The sequence below is a fragment of the Accipiter gentilis genome, chromosome 6 (assembly GCF_929443795.1).
Source record: "Accipiter gentilis chromosome 6, bAccGen1.1, whole genome shotgun sequence".
Classification (NCBI taxonomy): domain Eukaryota; kingdom Metazoa; phylum Chordata; class Aves; order Accipitriformes; family Accipitridae; genus Astur; species Astur gentilis.
Window position 1 is genome coordinate 2,209,338 of NC_064885.1, and position 25,838 is coordinate 2,235,175.

At 41.3% G+C, this 25,838-nt stretch overlaps 2 protein-coding genes across 6 annotated transcripts in view; both read left to right on the plus strand.

Annotated features, from left to right (window-relative positions):
* The first annotated feature begins 615 nt into the window (after positions 1-615).
* Positions 616-8,692, plus strand: DDX52 (DExD-box helicase 52). 2 transcript variants are annotated; one of them, XM_049803220.1, is made up of 15 exons: positions 616-731; positions 930-1,167; positions 1,499-1,629; positions 1,828-2,013; positions 2,279-2,422; positions 3,084-3,195; positions 3,495-3,567; positions 3,720-3,923; positions 4,296-4,386; positions 4,914-5,036; positions 5,253-5,403; positions 5,789-5,864; positions 6,714-6,785; positions 7,434-7,526; positions 8,005-8,692. In XM_049803220.1, exons 1-15 carry the CDS (start codon positions 645-647, stop codon positions 8,090-8,092), a joined length of 1,869 nt encoding a protein of 622 aa, XP_049659177.1. In that variant the 5' UTR covers positions 616-644; the 3' UTR covers positions 8,093-8,692. The 2 variants fall into 2 exon arrangements, with proteins under 2 accessions (XP_049659177.1, XP_049659178.1); XM_049803221.1 differs by lacking the exon at positions 616-731 and having other exon boundaries at positions 1,066-1,160.
* A 1,379-nt stretch (positions 8,693-10,071) lies between these two features.
* Positions 10,072-25,838, plus strand: part of SYNRG (synergin gamma) — a 43,235-nt gene continuing 27,468 nt past the window's right edge. For 2 of the 4 annotated variants that reach the window (XM_049802392.1, XM_049802393.1), the window contains exons 1-9: positions 10,072-10,181; positions 15,658-15,698; positions 17,024-17,142; positions 19,086-19,216; positions 19,538-19,643; positions 20,251-20,362; positions 21,521-21,820; positions 22,558-22,782; positions 25,217-25,294. In XM_049802392.1, coding sequence (XP_049658349.1) covers positions 10,084-10,181; positions 15,658-15,698; positions 17,024-17,142; positions 19,086-19,216; positions 19,538-19,643; positions 20,251-20,362; positions 21,521-21,820; positions 22,558-22,782; positions 25,217-25,294 — 1,210 coding nt within the window. In that variant the 5' untranslated portion in view covers positions 10,072-10,083. Of the gene's footprint in view, positions 10,182-15,657; positions 15,699-17,023; positions 17,143-19,085; positions 19,217-19,537; positions 19,662-20,250; positions 20,363-21,520; positions 21,821-22,557; positions 22,783-25,216; positions 25,295-25,838 lie in introns of those variants that run through there. The other 2 variants (XM_049802395.1, XM_049802396.1) reach the window with 2 other exon arrangements.

The window sequence follows — 25,838 nt, forward strand, 5'->3', positions numbered from 1 at the left end:
CCTCTTATTCAGCTGAACCGTTCCTTAAAAATAGCTGAAGCAGTCAGTGCAATTAACTGGCCATCAGGAATACACAAAAGGACAAAACGCTGCGATCGGCCTATAAAGATGTAGTACAGTTTTATGGCTCATATGCCGGATTTTGATATTTCTGATTTGTTTAGACCTCAAGCAGGTGATTATAAACTTTAAAAAAAAAAGAAACAGGGCCTCAACAAACACCACCCTGCTGTGGGGGTCTCTCCCGTCCGGCCCCTTCCAGACCCCGTTACTGCAGCGGGGCGGAGCTGCAGTAACGGGGTCTGGAAGGGGCCGGACGGGAGAGACCCCACAGCCATCCCGGAGCTCCTCAAGGCTGAGGCCGGCCCTACAGCAGGGAAGGGATGGCTGCTTTCCGCTATCGGGACAGCCATGCCCGCCCCGGGATGGCTTTTCCCGGTACGCCTGGCCTGGTGCGGCCTAGAGCGGAGCGCGGCCCGGCGGAGCCTAACCCCGCGGTTGCCACGGCAACGCGGCGCCATGACACCCCCGCGGGGTGGTTGCTATGATACCCGGCCAGGCACGTCATGAGCTCCGCCTCCGCATCCCCCGGATGTACTCGCTACTTCCGGGGGCGCCGCGGGGAGCGTTGGGAATGAAGCGGCATGGAGGCGCAGGAGCTGTTTCGGCGGTTGGGTGCCGGTGCTCGCTTTGACGTGCGGCGTTTCGGGATCGATGCGCGGCGATTCGGGGTGCGGAGCACACCAGGGGAGGGGGGGAAGCTGGGACGGGTTTGGGTCACGTTCCCTCCCGTGATAGCGGCCGACGGGCCCCGTCCGTTCCCTGCGGCCGGCCCCCGGGCCTACCTGCGGCTCTGTGGTAGCGGTCGGGGAGGTGCTGGGATCCGGGCAGGGTGTCTCACAGTTTTCCCTAATTTTTTTCCCCTCCAGGTGATAAAGGGGAGCGGCGGCGTCTCGCCGGAGAGCCTTGACTTCTTCGGGTGCAAGGAGGAAGCCCCCCTGGGATCTGCCGAGGAGGGCTGGAGGCTCGTAGGGGCTGGAGAGGAGGTGGAGGGTGGAGAGCAGCAGAAGGAAGATGGAGCTAGGAAAAACAGCGGAGAGGTGGCGGGAAAAAGAAAAAGAACTGCAGAAAGCAGTGAAGGGAAAAGAAAAAAGAAAAAGGCACGAGGTATTTATGTACATGTATGCATGTCCTTGGCAGAATACGCTGATCAAGTTCGCGTGGCTTGTTTCGGTTTACTTTGAATGTGCAGGTACTGTAGGTCGTTTTACCAGAAAAAAAAGAGGCTTCTGGGTTCTTTAGCTGGCCTGTGACAGAGCTGATAAAATAATTGGGCTGAGATTTGGTGTTAAGGTATGGGGATGTGATTGCCATCCGTCTGGAGTTTTCATTAACTTTAGTGAGAATGAGAGAAAAAGGGTTTTGAGGTGTTCTTTTTTACCAAATAATTTTGGACTGGATTTTACTAACGGAAATTTCAATTTTTTGAAACTTCCAGAAGCAGCATCAATGCCAGAGTTGTCAGAAAGTAATGGAATAAAGTGGATGTCCTCTCTGGAAGCAAAATTCGAAGATGCAAAAGACAAAAAGCCTACTGCAGAAAAACTTGAACGCTTGAGAAGAGAAAAGGTGGGGCCATGGAATTCTAATGTAGCAACCGATTACTTGGTTTCTGTGGGTGTTCGATCTGAAAATTGAGGTTTATTTCTGGTAATTTCTCTTGGGAGGAGGGTGACTGAGTATGGGCAATGTAACCAGGAGAGGAATCCATACATGTTTAGTTTTATGCTGTCAAAGAAAGAAAGAGTTTTGTGTTTTGTCTTTTAGATAAACCGCTTCAGAAATCAACACAAGATTAATATTCAAGGAACAGATCTTCCTGACCCAATTGCTACGTTTGAGCAACTTCAAAAGGAATACAAAATCCACCCTAAAATCATGGAGAATATTCAAGCTGCTGGCTTCCAGGTCCCAACACCTATCCAGATGCAGGCTATTCCCGTCATGCTTCATGTAGGTTTTCTGCCACTGCATTTTATTACAGGGAGAATGGCAAAATTTGGAGAGTGGCCTCTCCCTTTAGGGTCACAGCAGTGGTTAGTTGCACAGCTTTAGAGGTACATGAACTGCATCAGAGTTCAAAACTTAGCCATTGCAGTATTCTTGGTCTGTGCTTTTACTAATGTATTTTGGCTTTGTAGCGTTAATATTTACGTAAATGTGGGGGTTTTTTCTTCTTTTTTTCTAGTAAAATATAATACCCTTGTTTTTATTACAGGGTCGGGAACTTCTAGCTTCAGCTCCTACTGGGTCTGGAAAAACACTGGCATTTTGTATTCCTCTCTTAACGCATCTGAAGCAACCTAGGAACAAAGGATTCAGGGCTCTGATCATATCACCTACCCGAGAACTTGCTAGCCAGGTGTGTCTTGAGGGCAAAGGGGTTGTCGTAGTGATGTACTTAAAAGTTTTCACTCTGAATCACTAAAATAGCAGCTTAGTAAATATTTTTTTCCTTTATTGCCCTCAGATATTAGAAAAAGCTAATTTAAATATTTCTTTTAAGTCTTTTTTCTTCTGTGAAATAGCTACATATCTAGTATCTCAGTCCAATCTAAATGATTAGATTAGAGGCTCAGGATTCTTTGATCATATTTTAAACTGCCCAATGCTTAGGTGCTCTTAATACCTACTTTCGTATTTGAGATTGCTACAGGAGACTTATCTGTTTGTCCCAAATGCAGAATTTCAACGAATAACTTGACATTGAAGCTTTGTTATTAAACTGAAATAAAAATCACAGCTTTGGCAGAGTTCCATTTTTATTCAAATGGGAGAGGGGGCTTGTGGGAGCTACATCGTTAGAGTCAAAATGTGGTAGTCAGACCCATGAGAACTTTCAAGTGAATAATAAGTGTTAGAAAGCTGTGTTCTGTTATGCTAAGAAAACTAGACAGCTTTCTCCTAACACTGAAATCGGGGTGTTGTCTGAAGCTGTATCTTCAGGATTGTCTGTAGTTTTTCTGCTTAGAAAAGCCAATCAGCTAAGTTTGTAAATTTAATCTCTGTTGCTGCCTTTTCAGACGCATCGAGAGCTGGTGAAGTTGGCTGAGGGGACAGGCTTCAGAATACATATGATCCACAAGGCAGCTGAAGCAGCGAAGAAGTTTGGGCCCAAGTCTTCTAAGAAATTTGGTAATTGTTCTAACTACTGAAGTGCTTCTAAAAATTTAAAAAATGTCACTGACCTTTCTCTTCTAGCCTGCATGGTTTTAAAGAGATTGGTTAATACCACTCGAGATGTGCAATCTATGGCTCAACACTAAAAAAGTAGCTGGTATGGAAGAAATAGGAACTGAGCCTGACAGTGGACCCTGTTAAATGGTACCTCTGGTAGATTGGATTGGAACTTGGGTTTCTCAGGCCACTGTTAGTCTGGTTTATTTTGCGTCTTTTTCAACATCTTGCCTTTTTTTCTCTCTCTCTTTCTTTAGATATACTAGTTACAACTCCGAACAGACTCATTTATTTGCTGAAACAAGATCCTCCAGCAATAGACTTGACCAGGTACCAAGAGTCTTTATCAAACCTGGCTTTGCGACCAGCTTGGCCACTGAAAAACAGATGCATGCATAGTCCTTGCATCTGTGATGGTGTGTTAGAACTTTTGCCGTCTCCACAAGTGATTTTTACTGAAAAGCAAACCTCTCTGTTCCTAGTGTGGAGTGGCTGGTGGTGGATGAGTCAGACAAACTGTTTGAAGATGGGAAGTCAGGGTTCCGAGACCAGCTGGCCTCTATCTTCCTGGCATGCACGTCCCACGTGGTGAGAAGAGCCTTGTTCAGTGCAACCTTTGCACGTGATGTAGAGGAGTGGTGTAAACTCAACCTTGACAGTGTTGTTCTGGTGTCCGTTGGAGCAAGGTAGGTGTGCAGTTGTACTCCGACTCTCTCATGGTTTTTTTTTCCTTTCCTGGGCAAATTATTTGCTTTCTTTGCATCATCAGTCTGCTTAGTTGTATGTCTCTGTTGTTAGTCTTAGTACTGCAGGTTGTTTGTCTCCAGAAAAAATTGTGTAGGCATATGGATCTTTCTCGCCTATTAGGGAAGGCATTGTTTTCTTTTACCCATTACTTTATCATCAAGTAAACGTTAATCTTAGAAGCATGTACTGGTGCAATAAGTTTGTTGTGCAATAGTTTTCTTTCATCAGGTAATATTTTATGTTTTTTAGTGTTTATAAATCTGTAAATAAACTCTAATGGTAGCACACTTCCGTTGGATTTCTGGTTTCAGAAACTCTGCAGCAGAGACAGTAGAGCAAGAGCTGTTGTTTGTTGGATCTGAGACAGGAAAACTAACAGCAATGAGAGACCTTATTAAAAAGGTATTTTGGAGAGACTGAGTACATTCTGCTTACTACTGAACTGAGCTGTGTGTTCTGTCAGACTCATAATTTCCTAGGGCAAAGACTTCTCTGTGACACATGTTAAACCATTGTCCAAATCTGCTGTACCAGAGAAAGAGTAAGTACCCTACCTATGAAAACTGAGAGTGTTCCCCATTCTTGGTTATATATTTGAGTCTTGCTTAGGAGCAGTTTGTATTAACAGTCTGTTTAATTTCACTTGGCAGTGTGAGTGGGTTCTTTGCATTGGTTGGAAGAAAAAAAGTGTCTGTTTCTGTGGATTACAATACACACTGATGCTTAAATTAGGAACAATTCCATCAAAGGCAATGGAGCTGAACTTGCTTAGTTCTGACTCCCAAAGATTTGGCTAGTCAAAAAAAAAAAAAAAAGTCCTCTGAGATGTAAAATACTGGGAGTGGTTAAGTCTCTTTAGTAGCTCAGTATCTGCAATCAGTAATGGTAGGAAAAGGACTTGAACCTTAGACAAGCTTATTCTTTTGCAGGGTTTTGCTCCTCCAGTCCTTGTTTTTGTACAGTCTATTGAGAGGGCTAAAGAGCTTTTCCATGAACTTATTTATGAAGGCATCAATGTGGACGTCATCCATGCAGACAAAACTCAGCAACAGGTAGGAGGATGTAATTTCTTTCCAAGACACAAGTTAGAGAGAAAGGTAAAAGCAAGAGTGTTGGAATGTAACTTCAAGTAACTTTGACAGTAAATTACTGCAGGTTTTGGTTTAGAGGTTTAGTTTTACTTGTTAATATCATGCCAAGTTCGCCTCCTTTCTCAAATTGCTAATTAGGTTGTTTCCAAGTACCTTTCTTCTCTTTTCCTTTCCTAGAGAGATAACGTAGTACACAGTTTCAGAGCTGGGAAGATCTGGGTGCTCATCTGCTCAGCCTTGCTAGCTCGAGGGATTGACTTCAAAGGAGTGAACATGGTCATCAATTATGATTTGCCAACAAGTGCAGTGGAATACATCCACAGGATAGGTGAGGGACTGTTCACAAATTATGTCCTTTTTCTCATTTCCCAGATCTTTAACATAGATGCTCCTGTGCATTAGCAAAAATCTTGAAACCGAGCCGCCTCTGTTGCTGCAGTACTAGCTTCTACATCACTTGAGCCAGAGTATACTGGGCTCAACTTCTAGTAAAACTGCATTACTTTTTGTCAGTCTTTTATGAACCTTAAATATTTAGACACTTCAGACATACCTGTGCTTTCATCCAATAGAAACAATCTTTGGGGATCAGCTGCTTGGTAGTATGCTTAATATACAATACATGTCAGGAGGCTGGGGCTGTGAAGAGGAATAGAATAAAGGGAGATATTTAAAGTAAAATCTCTACTCTTTGCAAAATTTGTGTTTGACAGGTCGTACTGGAAGAGCAGGCCACGCAGGGAAAGCAGTCACTTTCTTTACAGAAGATGATAAACCTTTATTACGGAGGTAAATTGGAAACATGATATAGGAAAAATGTTTTTTGTTTTATATAGTGTATTGCTGAACCATATGGTTGTGTCTGGTACCACATGCCTCATAAGCACAGTATTGCCATGCTCTGGAAGCCCCACATTGCTGTAAAAAGCTCTTAAAACTAGAGAGAGAGCGCTCTGTATCAGCATGATGGAATTACAAGGTGGTACCGCAGTATGGGGAAGACTGAGAACATTTAAATTTTAAGGTTTCTTTTTGAAGCCTTTCACTAATGCAGCAAGAGAGAAACTAGCAGGCTTTCACTTCTTTCAGTCTTGTTGCCAGTAATGACAACGTGATGGCTTACTTAGTAGCACCTTTCGGTGAAAGTCAGTTATTCTGACTTGAACCTCACTAAAGGGCATGTTCAACAGTCTTTACAACTAACTTTGCTCTTGTTCTGGTTTTCCTGAATCATTTGCCATGTAGAAAGTATGACTACCTCATGCTGTGCTTTATGGTTTTTAATCCAGTTCTTTAACTTTCTTGTGTCCAAAATTACTTGGTACGATTCTCTGTTTTGGCTTACTGCTTTTTCTTCATCTCCTTGAAGACTGTACTCACCTAGAGTTTCAATTTGTTTAAACTATCCAAATGGAGTCACTAGTTTCATTTAAGCCTTTTACGTCTTTTTGTTTCTTCCTCACCTTACTTCAAACTTGCTTTTGTGTCTTTATTTCTTGCTTTAAAAAAACACAACAAAACAAAAAAACAACAACAAAACAGCCAGTTGTTATGAATTGCTATTTTCCACATAAGATGCTTATCTGTTGTCCAAGCGCTCAATGCTGGAGTTGATCTATTCCCTCCTCTCCTTTCCAGTATAGCCAATGTTATTCAGCGAGCTGGCTGTCCTGTGCCAGACTACATAAAACACTTTCCTAAACTGCAAAGGTATGTTCATTTGAATAGTTTACCAGTTTGTTTCCCATTTTAACAGTTGCATGAGTGGTGCTGGGGGTATAAGGGTTCCAAAAGATCCAGTTGTTTGCAATATAGTTGTAGTTCAGCTGCAAAAGGAATTTTAGATGGGGTGGGGGTGGCGGTTTTTTACCCAGACAAAAATGGAAACAAAAAGAATTCTCAACTTAAGGTTTCCCTGGAATGAACTATTTTTTTAATTATTTCCTTGAAATCTGCTTTAGACTTCCTAGGCCCACACTCATGAATTGGGCTTCTGATAAATGAAAGAAAGTCCTTTATTCTTTTGAGTTACCTTTAGAAAAATTGGTGTAGGGGTGTATGCATACAGATAAATAGTTTTTTAGTTAGTGTTTCTTTTCATGCTTTTTAATAACTTCTAATAGTTTCTAAAACTAGAAATCCATATATATAAATTAGACATATATTAAAATAAAGTTGGTTTGAATCTCTCGGAGATAACATGGCTGAACTAATCTTGGAATAAACAACACTGAAAATACATTCAGACCCATAAATCCCTAACAACCAGTAAAGGTTTTCATTATCTGTTTTATTTACTTTGGGTATTAATTTTTGCCCTTTAAAGTAACTTAATCCTTCACTAAATGTCATTCTCAGCATACAAAAGAAGAAATTCATTAAGAAACCATTGACAAGAGAATCCATTTGTACCACCCCTCAGTGCTTCTTAAAAAAAGGGAAAAGAAAAACGTAAGTAGGTTTTTCTCAAGAGGAGGTAAGAGATGCCATTTATCCAGAAAAAGCCCAGCAAACTTCCTCTAAAATAACCAATAACTTGTTTGGATGGACCACCCAGTCATAATGGTTTTAGGTGCCATGTATCAGGTGGTAGCAAGCTGAGTTTAAACCGCTGGCCTTAAAGCCAGACTTCAGACTAGCTATCACTTGACAGAACCTATCTGCTCCTCTTCTGGCAAAGGGCTGGCTTTGATTTTCATGCATGGAGTATTAAGTTGTAATGACTAGATCTCACAGAAGACTGGTGTGTAGCAGTTTGGTGTAGTAGAAGGGGTCACAAAGAACAGCATTACCCATGCTTTGGAGTGTTGCTACTGAAGGATTTATGTTCAGCTGCACTAACATGATGTAAAACAACTCATGTCTGTGTCACTGCTATATACTTCGTATGTTATGTTCAGGTGTCTTGGTCTCCAATGTGTTTCTGTAGGAAAACTACAAAGGAAAATATTAAGGAAAAAAAGAAAGTTAAAGAAGATAAAAATGGCAGTAAATTACAGACTGTTTCAAAAAGCTGAATAGCAACAGACTACTTGTGAGCTGGGGCTGACACTTATGTCCGTACTGAAAAACAGAAGAATGAAGATAGCGGCAAAGGGGAAGAGAGAAAAGTATTTCTTATGTTTCCTCCTGGGTGAGGATGGATGCTTACATGCAAAAAAGTCTCCACTGAAATACCAGTAGAGGATTCCTGAGTGCTTCTCATAGAAGCTGAAGAGTGTGTTCTTGCAGTAAATGCCTTGTGTTTCTGAACAGTAGTTCAAAAATAGCATCTGATTCTGTTACTCTTACGCAGTTTTGTATTACTCCTTGGAAATGCTGTCAGTTCTGTGTTCAGATCACCCCTAATATGTTTGTCAGACTTCCAGAAGATTCAGTGGCAGAAAACATTTACTGTTAGGCTTGATAAATGCAGCTGTGAAAGACTTCCCTGGACACTCTAAAAAACCCAAACCAAACCCACTTCTATTGTATGTGAAAGTAAAGTCTTGCTCCTCCTACTTTTTTGCTTCTATAAAATCATTTTGAAGTAAATGATACTTGACATGTCTGTAAACTAGTAATTTTGTACTGTTTCATATTTAAGCCTCAAAGAATAAACAAGGTCATAAAAGATTGTAATACAGAGACCTGCCTGTCTATACAGCCTTGATGGAACAAGTCTGCAGGCATTATTCCTTAGTCTGTTACACAAAAAGGCCAGGTACCACACATTTTCCACCTCCTGATTGTGTTCTTGGTCCACTGTGGTTGTGTGAGAATTCCAGTAATGCAGGAATGGCTTCTCCTTCACAACTGTAATCCTTTAAGCAAGCATTCCTGTACGGGATTGTCTTCTTGCTTTGTCATGCTTAATCCAGTTTGGAAATGGATTCCCAGGTCTGTATAACTCATTTACAGCAGCGCCGTGTTCATGGCTCTGCCCAGTTCGCAACTGTGAAGTTTTTTGAGGAACTGATCTAAGACGCTCTGCATCCTGTTTTGCTTATTCATAAGCTAGACTGACTGACTGCAGAATTACACTTGGGTTATATACGAAATAATGTCTTCATTTTGACATCTATGAACAAATTTGCCTGTATATTTTAACAAAAATGAAGTTGTATATTCTGATAAATACCAAGTTGCCTGCTGCAAGATACTGATGACAGATATGACGTGGAATCAGTTTCACCAACATTCACCTTTCAAGGCACTGCTAATACACAGAACAGATGTGCTTCTTCCAGTAGTGGTAGCAGGAGAGAGAACTGCTTTGTGCAAATGTAATTCTGCAGAAGAAGGTGCCGCAGTTCTGTTTCTGAGGGACTTAGTTTTAAAACAACGAGAGCTTAAATTTCATCTAGCTTCTTTCTCTGAGGCTGGGTTTGATTTTAATGCGATTTCTGACACGGATCAGTAGCTTATCGAGAAGTTTAAGCAGCGGCCTTTCCCAGGATTTACTCCTGTGTGAGGTGCTGGAAAGCTGTCACACCGAACACCCTCTTTGCCCGAGGCTGAAGAGCAGCTCCACAGCTTCCACGGTTTTTGCCAGGTATTTCAGCAAGCCTTGGCTGAGGAGAGAGGAGCGCAGCTGTGAGACTCCGGTACCTCACCCCGCACCTCATCGGCAGCGCTCGTTCGACAGCACTCCTGAGGGTTTTGGCGGGCACGGTTCCCGTGTGGTGAAGTAATATTTCAGTGCCCTCCGCGGGAGCACGGCTGTGAGGGAGAGCTGGGCTGCGTCTCCCCGCGTCCCCTCGCCGTTTGGGCCGCGAGGGAGGCACTTTTCTCACAGGAAAGAGGTTTTAGGTGCCCGAAGTTGATTTTATCGCCTCGATTTTTACAAGCGTTCTTCAAGAGAAGGCATGGCCTCTTCTACCCCTGTCAGGACGGCATTCTCCCACCCCCCCCCCCCCGGGTGCGTGTTCCCGCCGTGGGCGGGCTGCGACTGTGGCCCGGCCCCGGAAGCCGAAGCCGCCGCTGCCGCCGTTCAGCTGACAGCGGCTGCCGGGGCCGGAGCGGGAAGATGGCGCTGCGGCCGGGACCCGGCGCGGGGGGTGCCGGCGGGGCGGCGGGCGGCGCGGGCGGAGGAGGAGGAGGCGGCGGCGGAGCGGGAGCCGCCAGGTCGGTGGTCGGGGGGGGGGGGGCAGGGAGGGGACGGACGGGACCGGGCCGAGCGTGGGCCGGAGGGCTGCGGCCACGGGGAGGGGGGGGGGGGGAGTGAGGTGAGGGGGGAGGCTGTGGAGGGGAGAAGGAGGATAGATGGGGGACACGGGGAGGGCGGTAGATATGGGGGAGCTGGTGGGCGGTGAGGGGGTAGAGGTAAGGGGGGAGGCTTGTGGGGTGGGAGCTCGGGGTACAGGAGGGATCAGGGCCCTGGTGGGTTTTGGGGGGGGGGGGTGTCCCAGGCGGGATCTGTGGGGTCCTTGGTGGGGTGGGGGGGGTCCCAGGTGGGGTCTGTGGCATCCCGGGTGGGGTCTGTGGCGTCCTGGGTGGGGTGTGGGGGGTCCCAGGCGGGGTCTGTGGGGTCCTGGGTGGGGTGTGTGGGGATCCAGATGGGGTCTGTGGTGTCCTGGGTGGGGTGTGGGGGTCCCAGGCAGGGTCTGTGGTGTTCTGGGTGGGGTGTGTGGGGATCCAGATGGGGTCTGTGGTGTCCTGGGTGGGGTGTGGGGGTCCTAGGCAGGGTCTGTGGCGTCCTGGGTGGGATGTGGGGGTCCTAAGCCGGGTGTGGGGAATGCAGCCATGGTGGCTTCGCAGTTTGCTGGGATGTATTTGTCTTTTGGGAGCCCATCTTATTCCCCAGCTCGTCTGGGCTTGGGCAGTCGTAGCCCACTTGCCATCAGGCTCTGCAGCTGCAATCTCAAATGTTGGGGCAGAAAGGGATTTTTGGTTTTTGCCAGCCCTGCTCGGGTGCCACTGGTGTTGGCAGCGATAAATGTTGCTTATCGCCACCGGGCAGGTGTGTGGCTGCTGCAGGACGGACCCTCTGCTTGCCTGCTGCTGCTGCTGGAGGGGGGGGTGTCTTTTCCCCCGCAAAAGGCACTTCATCGAAGGGGGAGGACTGAGGAATGGTGTTGGGGGAAAGAAATGGTGGTAAAAGAGATGTGTGAACATGTCATTGTGGTTTTGGAAAGGTTAGAAAGCTGTATTTTGCTGCCTTTGATGATTTAGTGATTTATTTATTTTTTTAACGTAGGCTCTCACGTGCTGTTTTTCTGTTGCCCTACTTCTAGAGAGGTTGGGTAAATTTTGCATTTGACAAAGGGAATTTAAGTTCATTGAGTCTTCTTGGACATCTGAAGCCTGCGGTTTTGTCAGTGTTATTGAGAATGTGAAGAGGGTGGGATCCACGCCGGGGCAACCTTCACACACAAGGCACGGGTCTGGGGTTTCCCTGTCAACTCTCTGAGCTGGGTTGCTGCTCCAAGGGGTCTGGAATACTTGGGAAGAGAAAAGCTGAAGTGTGTATGTCTGCCTGTGCATGCTGTGGAAGGAATGGGAGGCTGTCTTTGTGTTTCCCCACGTATATAAATCTGAAACACTTCTTGAGAGGGGCTGGGTAAACAGTCTAACCTCTTAGAGCAATGCTGCCTGCTCAGCAATTTAACAGGAAAATAACAAAAATGTTATCAGCGGACTATAGGTTTTGAAAAATAAAAGGATATAAAAATCATAGTTTCCCATTGTTAGTATTTTGGGTTCTTTGAGAATGAAGTCTGGAGGTAGAGGAAAGGTTCCGTTCTCTGTGTCTGTGTGAGTTCTTTGCCTTGTTTCAGTTTAATTTTTATGGATTTCTGCCATTCGAAAAATACAATGACAGTCTATATTGTGTTGGTAGAGAGTTAAGGGGCTTAAAAATCCACTTAGGATAGGAAAATGTCATGTGTAGTTTGGAGCTTTTATAGTGAAGTATGTGTACAGAGAAGGAGTTGCTTCTCCCCACCCTCCTGCATTTTGACTGAAGCTGTTGGTTTGTTTAGGTTTGTTTTGAAGCTCTGTATTTAAAATACTTATCTGATAGGAATTTACAGATTTATATTACTGCTTTAAGGTTCTGTTGTAGCATAATTGCTCTGTTTCCCGTATTTTATTTTGTGCAATGTATCACATATATTACACTTTCTTACTGTGTTACCCTAAGTGTTATGGCTAGCTGCATGAACCTGGGTGGTCAAGTGCTTCTGCTGTTGAGAACTACAGAAATGTCTGCAGATGCATTTAAACCATTGTGGAAATAACAAGGAGAAAAAAAATATATTAAAATAACATGCTTGATAATAGTCAATTAATGATATATTTTAAACATCTGGGGTCATAAAGGTTTCCATTGTCTAGAAAGTGCATTTGGTCATTTTAGAGCATACAGTCAGCTAGCTATAAATGTTCTTTTAGCCCCCAAATAGTATATTGGACCTTACAGACTGCTTAATTTATCATGCCTATCTTAAAAAAGGCATGGTGGGGGGAACAACATGCTGTTCTAATATTGCCTGCTTGTTCTTAATTCTCCTGTCAGTGTTGTTATTTTGAGATAACTGGAATTAAAATGTTCTCTTTAAAAGAAAGCTATTTCTGATGTTGCTCCTATTGCTATATGGTTACCAAGTTCAATGGTTTTCTGTAGTGCTTCAGTTAATCTCACAAGTGACTGCCTCAGCTTGCTTTCTTAGCAGTGAGAATCAGCTGCTTTAACTAGATGTGTGTGGGCATTTCTTTTGCATCTTGTCCTGGTTTCAGCTGGGATAGAGTTAATTTTCTTTCTAGTAGCTGGTATGGTGTTGTGTTTTGGGTTCAGTATGAGAAGAATGTTGATAACACACCAATGTTTTTAGTTGTTGCTAAGTAGTGTTTATCCTAAGTCAAGGGTTTTTCAGCTTCTCATGCCCAGCCAGCAAGAAGGCTGGAGGGGCACAAGAAGTTGGCACAGGACACAGCCAGGGCAGCTGACCCAAACTGGCCAAAGGGGTATTCCATACCATGTGATGTCATGCCCAGTATATAAACTGGGGGGAGTTGGTGGGGGACAGACGGACACGTAGATCGCTGCTCGGGAACTAACTAGGCATTGGTCGGTGAGTGGTGAGCAATTGCATTGTGCATCACTTGTTTTGTAAATTCCAATTCTTTTATTATTATTATTGTAATTTTATTATTATTGTTATCATCTTTATTATTTTCTTCCTTTCTGTCCTATTAAACTGTTCTTATCTCAACCCACGAGTTTTATTTATTTTTTTTTTCGAATTCTCTCGCCCATCCCACTGGGTGGAGGGGAGTGAGTGAGTGAGCGGTTGCGTGGTGTTAGTTACCGGCTGGAGTTAAACTACAACGCATCTCCAAAAAGTAGTTTAGAAATAAAATTCTTATTGTTTGACTAAAGAAGTTGATGGGGTTTATGTACGTGCATGTGTGGCTGATGTTGGCAGTTGCACAGCTAAATCTTGGAGCAAGGTCCCTGATGAATCTGAGCTGCACGTACAGAGTGTTGTGCTGCAGGAGCTTGCTTTGCTACTTTTAACTAGCTCTTCTTCCAGTGCCCTCTAATTAGCTGTAGGTTTTTTTGTTGATTGGTTGGGGTTTTTTTTCAACAGAGACTTATAAATTAATCAGGAGCTCTGTAGAAAGGGATAAATATTTAATAGTCTGGCCTTTATTTGCTTCCAACAAGCAGTGGTACCTTGCTATGCCTGTTCAGTTTACATTACGTTTGCTGATTTGGAAGAATTCTTGTTGACTGGATTCCCCAACAAGAAGGGAAAACATGAAGCTACGAACACTTTTCCATACTTGTGAGCTTTTAAAAAAGAACTTTTAGTATTTCATCGTTATGACTAAACTAAGAACGGTGTATTTTTACGATGCCTAAAATTGCTGCACTTGCAGATCAGGCTTACAACAGAAGCTCCACACATCTGAACTTGCACACGTTTTAAGGGGGTATATTGCGGAGGAGGCACTCTGTACTGACAACTATTTCCATAGGTGAAATGAAACGCAGGCAAAATCCGGTTAATTCACTGGGCTTTAGCCCCTGAGTGGAGAAAACAGCTTTTCTGACCAGCACCGGAGTTCAGTCATGGGTTGCTCTGAGATTTTCAGTCAGCTGTTTGTCTTCATGATGTTAATATATGTATGCTAAGAAGTGGATTAAAAATGACCAAATTGAACACCAGTCAGTTGAATACACCTTGGCTGCAGTTTGAACTGATCCCAATCCAGAGAAGCCCAACACTTGTTTTGAGATAACGTTGTGTGTATCTGCACAGTGCTTCAAAGAGAAAAACCAAAAATTGTGGTGATGTAGGATGGTAAGACGTGGACCCAGTGGGAGGTGTAGGTGTGTGTTGTGGAAGGAGAAATCAGCATATAGTGGTCAGGGTAAAAGAAGCAGCTTAAGTATTAAGAAGATTCTGAGTTAGAGGATGAAATGAAGAGTAATATGGGTTGTCTTGGTGACCACGTAACCTGCTGTCTGTATAGTGGGTGGGTAGGTACAACTTGCTCCTGGATAAATGTATAATTTAAATTCCTTATTTTATCTTAGTGCTTGTATTACACAGCTCTTTTATATTTATAAACCAGTTTGGCTTTTGGAACTTCCTGCACGTTTTGAAAAACTGTCTGCAGTCATTTATGATAGCATTTTCTCCTTTACTCTTAGGCAGTTTCTTTTACATCCACCCTCGTGCTGAGGGATATTGAATATCTGTAAGTGTTTCTTTTTCATGGCATTTTGATCCAATAGCTGCCTGGGACGTTGAGTGAGATTCTTGTTTGGTAAATTACTGCTGACATGGGTTTCTGAGAGTTGCTTGCAAATGAGACTTTTAAACTAAGTTCTTTTTTGCTGTTTGGCAGCACAGCACATGCTTCTGCTTGAAAGTGAGGGGTAGCAATTTCCGTTATGATTTCAGTTGAAATTTTAACAGTTCTTCCTCCAGGTGCACTTGGCCCTTGATACTTCAATGAATATTTTTTCCCAGGCACCATTTTTCTTGTAATTAGATGTAATTGAGAAAATAGAAACTGTTCTATTTTGTGATACTTAGTGTTTCAAAGGGGGGGGAGGGAGAATGCAGAAGTGGTGGGGTTTCGTGGATAGTTTCTTTCTCTGCAGAAAACTGTTACTAAGCAGCTGAGAACTATTGTCTGGTGCAGTTAATGGTCTTACTGAATCAGATACTTCCAATGGGAGATGCTTATTCATTCTGCGGTGCTTGAAGGCCTAGCCTACACTAACAAACTGACCTGTTACCAACCTGCGTAGGTGCTGAAACTCTCTTGTGGGTGATGTCGATGAGTCAAAGCCATTTTAGTGCTGCTGTGGAGGATAAGATCTATTTCTTCCTAGCTTTGCAGCCTGTGAAAGCACTGACGGTGCTGGTGGGACTCTGGTGCTTTGGGGGATCCCTGGGAGGGGTGGCCTTTTCCCTGCGGTGGGTTTGGGTTCTGCGAGACCTGCAGGAGCAGATTGATACACTGACCAGAAGGTGGGAGGCTTTGGGTGGTGGTGCTGACATGCAAGTCGAGGTAGCTTTTTCAGTCATTTATGTTTGTACTAAAATGGTAGACTGTCATGTACCCTTTTTTCCTCCTCCAGCTTCATGTTTCCTGTTGCTGGTGGTTTGGGCCCCCCTCAAGGTATGTATAAAATTAATATTTTTAAGTTCTTTACTTTGGTTAGATACATTAAACAAAATAGTTCTGCACTGATGCTTAGAAGCATGATTATGAATTGAAGCCCATGGCTGGTTTTCCCCTTTAATGCAATATTGGTAAGCTGGCTCTCACAACTATATTTATAAAAATTCCTATGCAATGTCGAAGAAGCAGTGTTACCAGAATGCTAGATTAAAGATCTAGGAAAACTATCTCCATTTTTAACCTGAATTTGCCTTTAAGATTTTTGTGTTATTTTGAGTGTGGTATTTAACCTCTTTATGCTTCATCTACCAGCTGTGCATACCCATATTGTGTGGGTGTTGCAAGACCTGGTAAATATTTACAAAGCACAGCAAGACCCTGGGACAAGAGTCACAACCTGTGTGGAAAGTATTAATACAATAGGAGAGCCTCAGCCTTAAGTTACCTTTGTTCTCATTCCTGTTGCGGTGGTGTTTAATTAATGGAAAATACAGAGAGAACTTGTAGGGGAAGTGGAGAGTTTTCTCATAAAAACTCTCAGGGACTGACTTATGGATTATTCCTGAGAGTGTTGCGTCCCTCCTGGAGTGTTTTTGTGTGTGATGTTCAGTTATGCACAGTTACAATTATCTCATGGTGTGCTGGTAACAAATGTATTAGTGTGTGTCTCCCAAGATAGCAATATATGAGAGATGAAAATACTGAAACAGAATCCACTTGCCTTTATGCAGTGAATTAATACATTCCAACTTGATTTGTCCGATTTTGTTGAAGTTTAGCTTTTGCTGACAAATATTGTAACCATTCTAATATATGTAGTGGGCTGATTAACCTACAGACAAGTTATCCAGCTAGATCAGAGTATGAATTTATGTTGTGAAAATGATGAGTTTATTTCCCAAGACTGATCTTCAAAAGCTGCCAGTTTGTAAGTTTTCCTTTTAAGAGAAATGGACGGTTATCAGCACCAGTCAACCTGGTTCATCAAATCTCATTAATTGTAGATGACCCTTTCGAAAAATCATATGGGAAGAAACCCACAGGGAATCCTTAGGATGGTGGGAGGATTCATCAGCTTAGTTACTGGGAAAGCCCTGTAACGTTTCTTCCCTTAGACTGACCAATATCTAAACTAAGGAAATTCTGTGGCTGCCTGCAGCGGAACATATTTTTTTATTTTTTAAACAGTCCAGCAAAGTTGAGAGTTTTTTTCCTTTCCTTTGCTGGTTTAGTTTTAAAAAAAAAAAAGAAAAAAGAAAAAAGGAAAAAAAAAAAGCTTTAACATTAACTGGAAGCTTACCTTGTTTAATGTTTAATTTTAGGGATGATTCCTATGCAACAGCAAGGATTTCCAATGGTTCCTGTCATGCAGTCCAATATGCCAGGCATGATGGGAATGAATTATGGTTCTCAGATGCCCCCTGGACCCATGACCATGCAGGTGCGTGGCAATGAAATGTGGACTGAAATGAGATGCCTTGGTGCTTGTCTGAAAGGTGATAGCTGATGCCATAGTCCTCTCGCAACTGCAGTGGGGTAAGAAGGTGGAATTTGGCTAGAAACTGAAGTGTTGGTATTAGTCCATAGTGGGACATCATTTTTTGTAGTATTCTCTTTGAAGATATTTCTGATAATTTAAAGAATTCTCCAAGTTTTGTTGGGATCTGGAAAGAGAGAGTGGGCGAGTTTGGCATTCATTACTCACTGTTGTAGAGTAGAGAGAAATGAGGGTGTAGTGCAAGGACAGCCTGAGTACTATTTAAAGTAACTTGGATGTTATAGCCCAGTCAAAGATGTCAGAATCTGAACTTCTATTTCATTATATGTGTTATGACACCAAAGTGTGATAAGAGTGGTCTCTGAACAGGAAAGGAAACAAAAGCACCAGCGAGGTGTTGAAAAGCTACCAGATGCCACCTACTCCAAAGTGTTGTTAGTAATAGTATTGAATTGTTAATTAACTATAATTCAAAAGTCCCACAACGTACCTCTTCTGTCTTTTTAATTTTGCTTTGTGCTTTTTCTTCTTTTGCTTTGGTTTAATGTACTTACTGCTAAGGTGGCCGTATTGTGTAGTATTTTAAATGAGACCTTTATAAGCTGGTAAGAAGTGACTGTGTACACAGTCTGATTGATGATGACCAATTCACTGAATTGTTATATCCTTTTGTAACTCAAATGCTGGAGTTAATAGAATTAAGTTTCCTTAGTGTAGGTGGCAATTCATAAACTTTTTTTGTAAACACCTTGTTCTAGGGAGCGAAGAATCTCTTATATGTGCTGTATTTTCTCACGTGACCGGTTTTTCCATTTGTCCTACTTCCTGTGTTTCATTTCTTGCTAAAGTAACATTGTCTTTAACTCTGCTGTTGCTAATTGAGGAATAAAAATTAAATATGAGCAGCTAATATTATGTTTTCTTTCTTTTAATCTTTTGTTTTCTATTTAGCACCATATGTGCTTATGTACAAATTTGCACTTTGCTGAAATTTAATGTTTTGGCATGGCTTCATAGCCAAATTGCTATGTGACAAATTGAATTTATTGTATCTTGCCATCTCCTTGCAATCCCTTCCCTTCCCACCCGGAATTTATTAGATTAATTTTGTAAAATTTATAGTAGGGAGATGTTTTTATGAGAGCTGGTCTAAAAATAATAAACAACTTTTGTTCTCTTCCTATGTGTTCTGATACCAAATACAAAATGAATGGTAAGAAAAGTAAATTATTTTCTGGCCCCTTCTATATTAGGCAAGCTTTGCTGCTATAACTGTACCAGAATATATTTATCAGCAGATGTTTCTGATACAGATGCAGTTTATTCAGATAAGTCTCCTCTAGGCTGTTGCCATATACTGTCTCTCTCCATTGACCCCTGGATAAGCTACGTTTGCAAAATCACTAGATCGCATTTTGCCAGCATCCGTTGATGGTTAGGAGTGTGCACGTCCAGCAGGGAATTTAAAAGTATTATGCAATCACATAGAATACGTAGAAACAAAAACCCCAAGAAAACCCAAAAGCATGGTACTGAACCATATGTAAGCACTATAGGATGCCTGTAACCTTCCTGCTCTTGAGGTAGGTTGTATGGATTTGAAGTCCTGATTTTTGCGTTTGACCAGAAGACCATCCTGTCTTATAAAATCCTTTAAGAATTGTAACTCGTTATTGAGAGGGAAGAGTGCCATCTACTGAATTACCAGTGCTTTGTTCTGTAGCAGCTCATCTGTGCTCAAACACCAATCATCCAACTATTCTTAATGCTCTTCGTTTTATGAGATCTACCTAGTTTGCAGTTTGGCAAGGTGTAATTGCCAGTGGTTTGGCTTTTTCTAATAGACAAAAAAGAATCTTGGAGTTGTATTATTTATTTTGTTCTAGGGTGGCATGCCCTTAGGGCCGATGCCAGCGGCTGGAATGCCTTACATGGGACAGGCTTCTTTCTTGGGAATGCGTCCAGCAGCTCCGCAGTACACCCCTGACATGCAGAAGCAGTTTGCAGAGGAACAACAGTAAGTGACACTTTACTGACTCTTGGGAAATTCTTTTTTAAGGGGGAGATGTAGTCTGGAAGGGCGGTAAAAATATTGATAGTTTCTCTAGAAAAGTAGTCCATTTAGGGCTGTAGAATATTGTTGAGATCATTCCATTGCATTTGAAGGCCATCTATGAAGTTAGTTGTGGCTGTCATACAGCTCTGAGAAGAGACAAAAATGTGTGTGCCAAGCCATCTGAATTTGAGACAGAAGAAATGGAAAAATTAAGCAGAAGCTTGTCGTGGAAATTGTAATGAAAAATTATTTTTAGATTTTTTAAAAATCATTTTTCTTCAGGAAGAGGTTTGAGCACCAGCAGAAATTCTTAGAAGAAGAAAGAAAACGGCGCCAGTTTGAAGAGCAGAAACAAAAGCTAAGACTCCTAAGTAGTGTGAAACCTAAGGTATGTCCTAAATAGTAAGTGGGGTGTTTCTTTCTTCAGGTTTTTTTTAGTGGCTTTTAATGGGATGGTCTCTTTCAACAAGCAATTAAGTGGGGAACTTATATGAGACATCAGATTACATCTTGAAAAGTGCCTGGAATAGTCAGTCCTTTACATACTCTTGGTGTAACACAAACAAAGTCTGGTGTTGAAAATGAAATCAGCTTTTGAAAAATAAACCAACCTGTTATGTAACATTTGGCAACAGATCGAGTTTCTAGAATAGAGAGTGTTTGGTTGCTTGTTTGTTAACTTTGTCCAAAGTTTTGGACACTTTAGATGAGCCCTTATCTGCAAGAATACAAATAGCTGAGTAAGGTTTATATATTGTTCTTGTGCATAAAGCTATGCCTAAAGACTGAGAAACACTGTTATGGTGTAGTTGGCAAAATAAATGCTTTCTAAATATGGGAGTTATTGCTGATATACTTCAAGAAGGCATTGCTGGAGAAAGAAGGGTTTAATCTAACAGCAGGCATTGCTAAGTTTTGTACTGAAGAAGTGTGGATGTTGAAAGAAAACTGAGCTGTTCTGTGAATTTTTCAAAATGTGTTCTGTGGTGTTTCAGACAGGTGAAAAAAGCAGGGATGATGCTTTGGAAGCCATTAAAGGAAATTTAGATGGTTTTTCTAGAGATGCTAAAATGCACCCAACACCAGCATCACATCCAAAAAAGCCAGGTTTGTCGTTTTTCTACTCTTCCAACTGAAAATAAAACTCTAATGTTTGAAACCCTCAGCAGGGGGCACTAATTCCAAGAAGTATTTTTATTTGGTGGTACAAAGGGAGTGGATTAACTGTTTTGTAAAATAGTGTCATTCTAGCAACTGTTTGCTTGGTCAGGTTATGAGGGTGCAATATTAGATATCAGCTTTTATTAGAAGACTTGAAATCTTTAAAAGAAAGCTTAACGTGCTGTGCTTAATGTGAAATATCATGGAAGTTGATAATGCGTTTGTTCTATTCTAGTCAAAGCATTAATTAATGTTTTGCAGAGTGCTTTTGAAGCTGAGAAGTGCTGTACAAGTGCTAAGAATGATCAAAACCTTGTATAATGACTTCAGTGTACTGTAACAGCTTACTTGTGTACCGTTGCCTGGGCACGGTCAAACCGAAGCCTTCTGTATTCTCTTCTCAGTAATTACTACATTTGTAACAATTACTGCTAAAGATTTCCTATGAGTTGTATAGTTTGTTCTGTGTCTAGCCTGAAACAAAGTTTATCTAGACAGGCTATTACCTATATGGGTCTTTATCTCTACTGTGGATTTGCTCTTTGATAATTTTGAAGTTACAGGTGGTTTCTGACAATTTTCCATTGTCTGTAGATTTGCCCATCCTATGTCAGTTTTGTTAAAATGGGTAACTATGGAAGGAATCAAGCAGAAAATTGCCTAAATGAGAGATATTTCTTTTGTATCCTATGATATATTATTGAGTTTCTAAGGATAAAACGTTCCTTTGAGGGAGAATGTCCCCCTGTGCAGACCCCCATTATGTCCAGCTTAAAATATTACCTCTTGATTTGTTTTGACCCAGTCTGTTTAAAACAAAGAGAATACTTTCACAGCCAGTGTTAAGAACCAAGTTTCAAAGTGTTTACATGATAAAAATCTGGGAGAGAAGATGCATGGTTGGAAGTGGCTGCTCAGTTCTACCTTATGTGTTTGTTATACTGACAGTAGTAACTCTTCACATCTCTGTCAAATAATGCATCCACTGCTGTTTTCCCCTTGCCCATCTGCTATGTATACCTAGTATTTGCCATTTTTCCTACCTTTCCACCCATGAACCTTTTTCCTCATCACTTTGCATTGTGTGTTCATTCCATTTTACAGATCATCTCACATCATCCCATTCTGCTGTATCTGTTTCCCACTCTGCTTTTCTTGATGATGAAGAATTTAGTGACTTTATACAAGGGCCTGTTGAAATCCCCAAACTGGTGCCTCAACCTCCTTCTCAGCCTTTTCAGCCTTTCCATTCTGCTACTGAGGCTGGGCAACTGCTTTCAGAAAAGGCTGTGGTCCAACCTCTCCCTCCAGCCCAGACTCCAGTGTTATCCATCCTGCATGGTACAACTGGGCAGGTTCCTTATTTTCCTACCTCTGCATCTTCACCCAATATCCATAAAACAGGTAACTCTAAAATATCTTTTTTTACATGTCACCTTCTGTCATAGAGCTGCACAGAGTCTTTACTTATTTTGTTGGGTTTTTTTTCAGTCTGGCTGAAAGAAGTAATATATAGACAATTAAGTAGAAACCTGCTGATCATTGGGAAAAGATCATAAAAGTCTCCTTCTTTCTTCCCTTAGAACTGCACTGTAAAAGCAAGTCATGTGTGGATCCAAAGATTGCTAAATATGCATATGGCTGATCTTAAGTGAATTAAGTCCTGTGTTCTAGCATCTTCATAAGTCTGTGTAGTAGAAAAAGATACAGTTGAGATGGTGGTATAAAAAAATAACCATTATGCTAATGTGGAACACTTGTGTGCTTCCTCTCTTGGAGGCTAAATGGATGTTGGTGAGATTAGTGTGAAGAATTTTGCAGATGTAAGTAGATGTTGGACACCTGCTACTGATGCCTAGATGATTATGCAATGGTAATCCTAATACAGAAAATAGTTTCATGTGTTCCTTCTACTTGTTGCTTTTTGTCTGTTGAATTTGTTATGTATGCATGGTAAGTAAAGGGCAGGATCAGGCTATGAACGTATTTGAACAGGGTGGTGCTATTGGTCTGAGCTGGGACAGATAATCATCTTGATAACTCATTAGTGGTACCAATAGTACTTTTCCTTTGAAAGTGTGGGATTGCAGTCTGGGTGGTTAATAACAAAATATAAATAATTCCTCCTGCTGTTTATTCAGGCTCTTCCTTGGAGGAGAAAGTCTTAGATAATGGCTCAAATGAATCTGAACAAGAGCAAACCAAACTTAAAACATCCGAAGTTGGGCACAAAGCCTCAGCTGCAAGCCAAGTTCATCCCAGTCTAACCATCAGTGACTGGGATGTTGTAGGTGGACATGAAAGTGGTACCACTGCTGCAGAGGTGCACAAGGCTTCAGAACAAAACATAGCAGTTGAAGAGTGTGGTGAGCAAATGAAACATTTGACAGAATTTGAATCTAATTAGATGCTGCTTGAATGCTAACACTCTGTACACTAATTCTAAGGCCAATCCTGCATAATTTTGCTCTGAACGCCTGCTTGAATAATAAGTTAGTGCCTCCTGCTCCTTGCTAAAAGTATAACTACTATGATTTTGCTCTGAACTTTTTCCATGTGAGTTTACTGCTGTAATCACTTTTAACATGTTTGTTTAATCAGGTTTGCTGTTTTGAAATATTCTGTCCTCTTTCTTGGGATAAAAGATGTGTTTTCTAAAGATTTATTTTTTTTTTTAATTATTTAAGAAAACTTATTACTGAAGATGGTCAGTGTCATGATGGGTTTTCATCTTTTAACTTTGAGGGAATAAAGTCTTAGCTAGTTAATACTTGTTTCCCAGACAATTTGTCACTCATATGCATTATGTCTAAAATTATCTGTGCTTTAGGGGTCAAAATTTCAAAAGCTGGACTAGATAAAAACTCTAAGCAAGGTTTAGTTCCAATTTAGATTTTATTAAAGCTGACTATTGACTGTTTGGTTTTGGTTTTTTCCCAATCAAAATAGAGGCAAGGTCTCTGGTGCACCTTGATTAGTGCTCTGATGTTGTACTCAAGGGTTACATGAAACATGGGCTGCACTGTAGTCAAGTGTGATAAAAATACGTGTAGTCCTTTGTGTAATCTCACTTTACTGGGGCGTGAGAGGAGACAGAGAAGGGGGAGAAAGCTCCTGGTCTGTAGATAATTGAATCGGGCACTTTCTCAAGCAGTTATTTCTTTCCTAGAAGTACCATAACTTTTTATTAATAAACTCATATGTTCCTCTCCTCAGTCGTTGGATGTGTTGCTTTCAAGTATTTTCTTATCCAATATATTTAAAAAACATTAACGGATGAAGTAGTCTGAATGGATATTTTTAATAAGTGGAGGGGCTTTGTAGTACACAGTAAATTGCTAAAAGTGGCTTAACTTTAAAGAATATACAGCATGAAATAGGAGCTGTTCATTTATTCATTGTTCAGTCAGTTGCATTGTTCATTTTGTACAAATTCAATGCAATCTGACACCTGATTTAAAAAAAAAAAAAGGAAGGGGGGGGCGCAGAAGGAGGCAGGAAACTATCCTCGTTTAAGAATGTGAGACAGAGCGAAATACAGCCTGCAGGTGAAGGTGGTGGTGGAAGTGATTATGTAGAGCAACAATAGTTAAGAGTAGTTCCAAATCTTTTTAAGGGTGCTTTGAAGGATGAGCTGAAGTACTTTGTGAGGAATAGAAGTTTAGTAGTTAAGTGACAATGCTGGAAAATGGCAGACCCTTAGTCACCTGGATATTAACAAAGTTTTGAGTAAAACTCTCCCATCTACCAACTAAATATGGCTGAGAATTCCTTTTCACTCCTCACATTATTTGATTTTTAAGGTGCTGAATTTTATCAGAGATTCAAGGGTGAGACGCAAGAATTGGTAGGATGGAAGGGTGGGTAAAGCTGAAGAATAATGAGACTGGAGGAAGTAGCAAATTTATTTTACTTGGCTGGTGAAATGGAAGGAAATGCTTATATTAAAATGTGCTTGGAGTTGTGAGATGATTTGAAATAAGATTGCAGTCAGGAGAGAATCCATGTGGAAGATGAGGAGATGCAAGGGCACTGGGAAAGACAATGAAATCTGAAATGATTCTGATTTTTGTCAGAGCTCCATTCGAGGTGAGTGTAAAATCTGCTCAGGGAGACTAGATAGGAAGTAAAACCGTGAGACTGAGGGGAAGAGTCCACACAGTGGAGAAGGAAATAACCAATTCACAGGGAGTAAAGTGTGGCAGATGACATTATAAAAGCCTGTAGTAGTGAAGGCGGCTGTGATGTCTTCTGCATCTGAAGAGTATGATCAATGGGGCAATAGATACATTTTTGTGAACATGGGATAAGATCTTGCTGCAATTCAGTCTAATAAGCTGTTTGTGGATTTCCCTGATAAGGATGTTCTGGTGGAACATTGTGGTTCTTATGGTAGGTATGAATTTATTTATTCCACGAGTAGCCCTAACAGCATATAGTTGATGGGAAGACTAAATTTGATATGGCACAGAACTGCTGCTATCAAATTTTAAGAGACAATGAGACTTGAGCTTCTGTGCAACTAGAAATTAAGAGGGAGGCAAATGAGGAGCTCCTTATTTCATTATGTATATAACTGTATTCTTGCTGTTACTGTCAAATCATTCTAGTTATGTTGAAATACATATTCCTGCAGTAGCTGTTTTTCCTTTGAGCACAGTGATTCCTATCTGAAATCTTTGCCTGAAATGCTAAATGATACTGACCAACTATGATCTAGTCTCTAAGATCTTTATACTTTGAATCTGTATATCCTAATACAGCTGTCTGTCTTTTTCTTACTGAATGGAATACATTTAGGAGTTGGAGTATTCCCTTCACAGGACCCAATTCAGCAAATGATGCCTCCTTGGATTTACAACGATAGCTTGGTCCCAGGTAAACAAGAAAGTGGGCATTTAGCCAAGAGGGCAATGTAAGGTGTGAATGTACGTGTGTTTACGTTGCCATTTATTGATCAAAGCATTATTCTTCAGTTATCAGATAAATCCTGTATCTTTGATACATTACATATTTATGGTGGCTTTATCTGCATTTGAAGAACTATGGGTTTTATTCAAGCATGTTAAATGTTTAATCTAGAATTTATGAAGACAGCAGATTATGCTGGTAGAGGTTGTGTTGCTGATAATACCACTTTCATTGGTAGTCTGGTTTTTGGCATGCCTTGTAATTAAGCAAGCTCATTTCTTAAGGCTCTTTGTTATATATGCAAATAACATGGTAAACAGAAAATGAAATGCTGTAGTAAAAATTGATTACACTGAGGTTTAAATACATAAAGCTGTTATAACTATCTTTTTGTATGGATTATCCTGCAATTTCATTGAAGAAACATGTTTTGAAATGGAGCACTAAGTGTATTTTATATAAAATAATTCTTTGCTTGTGTTAAACTTGTCTGTAAAGACCATCCGATAAT

Coding starts and splice junctions, on each gene's coding strand:
- DDX52 (XM_049803220.1), top strand. CDS start 645: ATGGAGGCGCAGGAGCTGTTTCGGCGGTTGGGTGCCGGTGCTCGCTTT. Junction 1,630..1,827: donor AACGCTTGAGAAGAGAAAAG/GTGGGGCCATGG, acceptor TTTGTCTTTTAG/ATAAACCGCTTCAGAAATCA. Junction 5,404..5,788: donor GGAATACATCCACAGGATAG/GTGAGGGACTGT, acceptor TGTGTTTGACAG/GTCGTACTGGAAGAGCAGGC.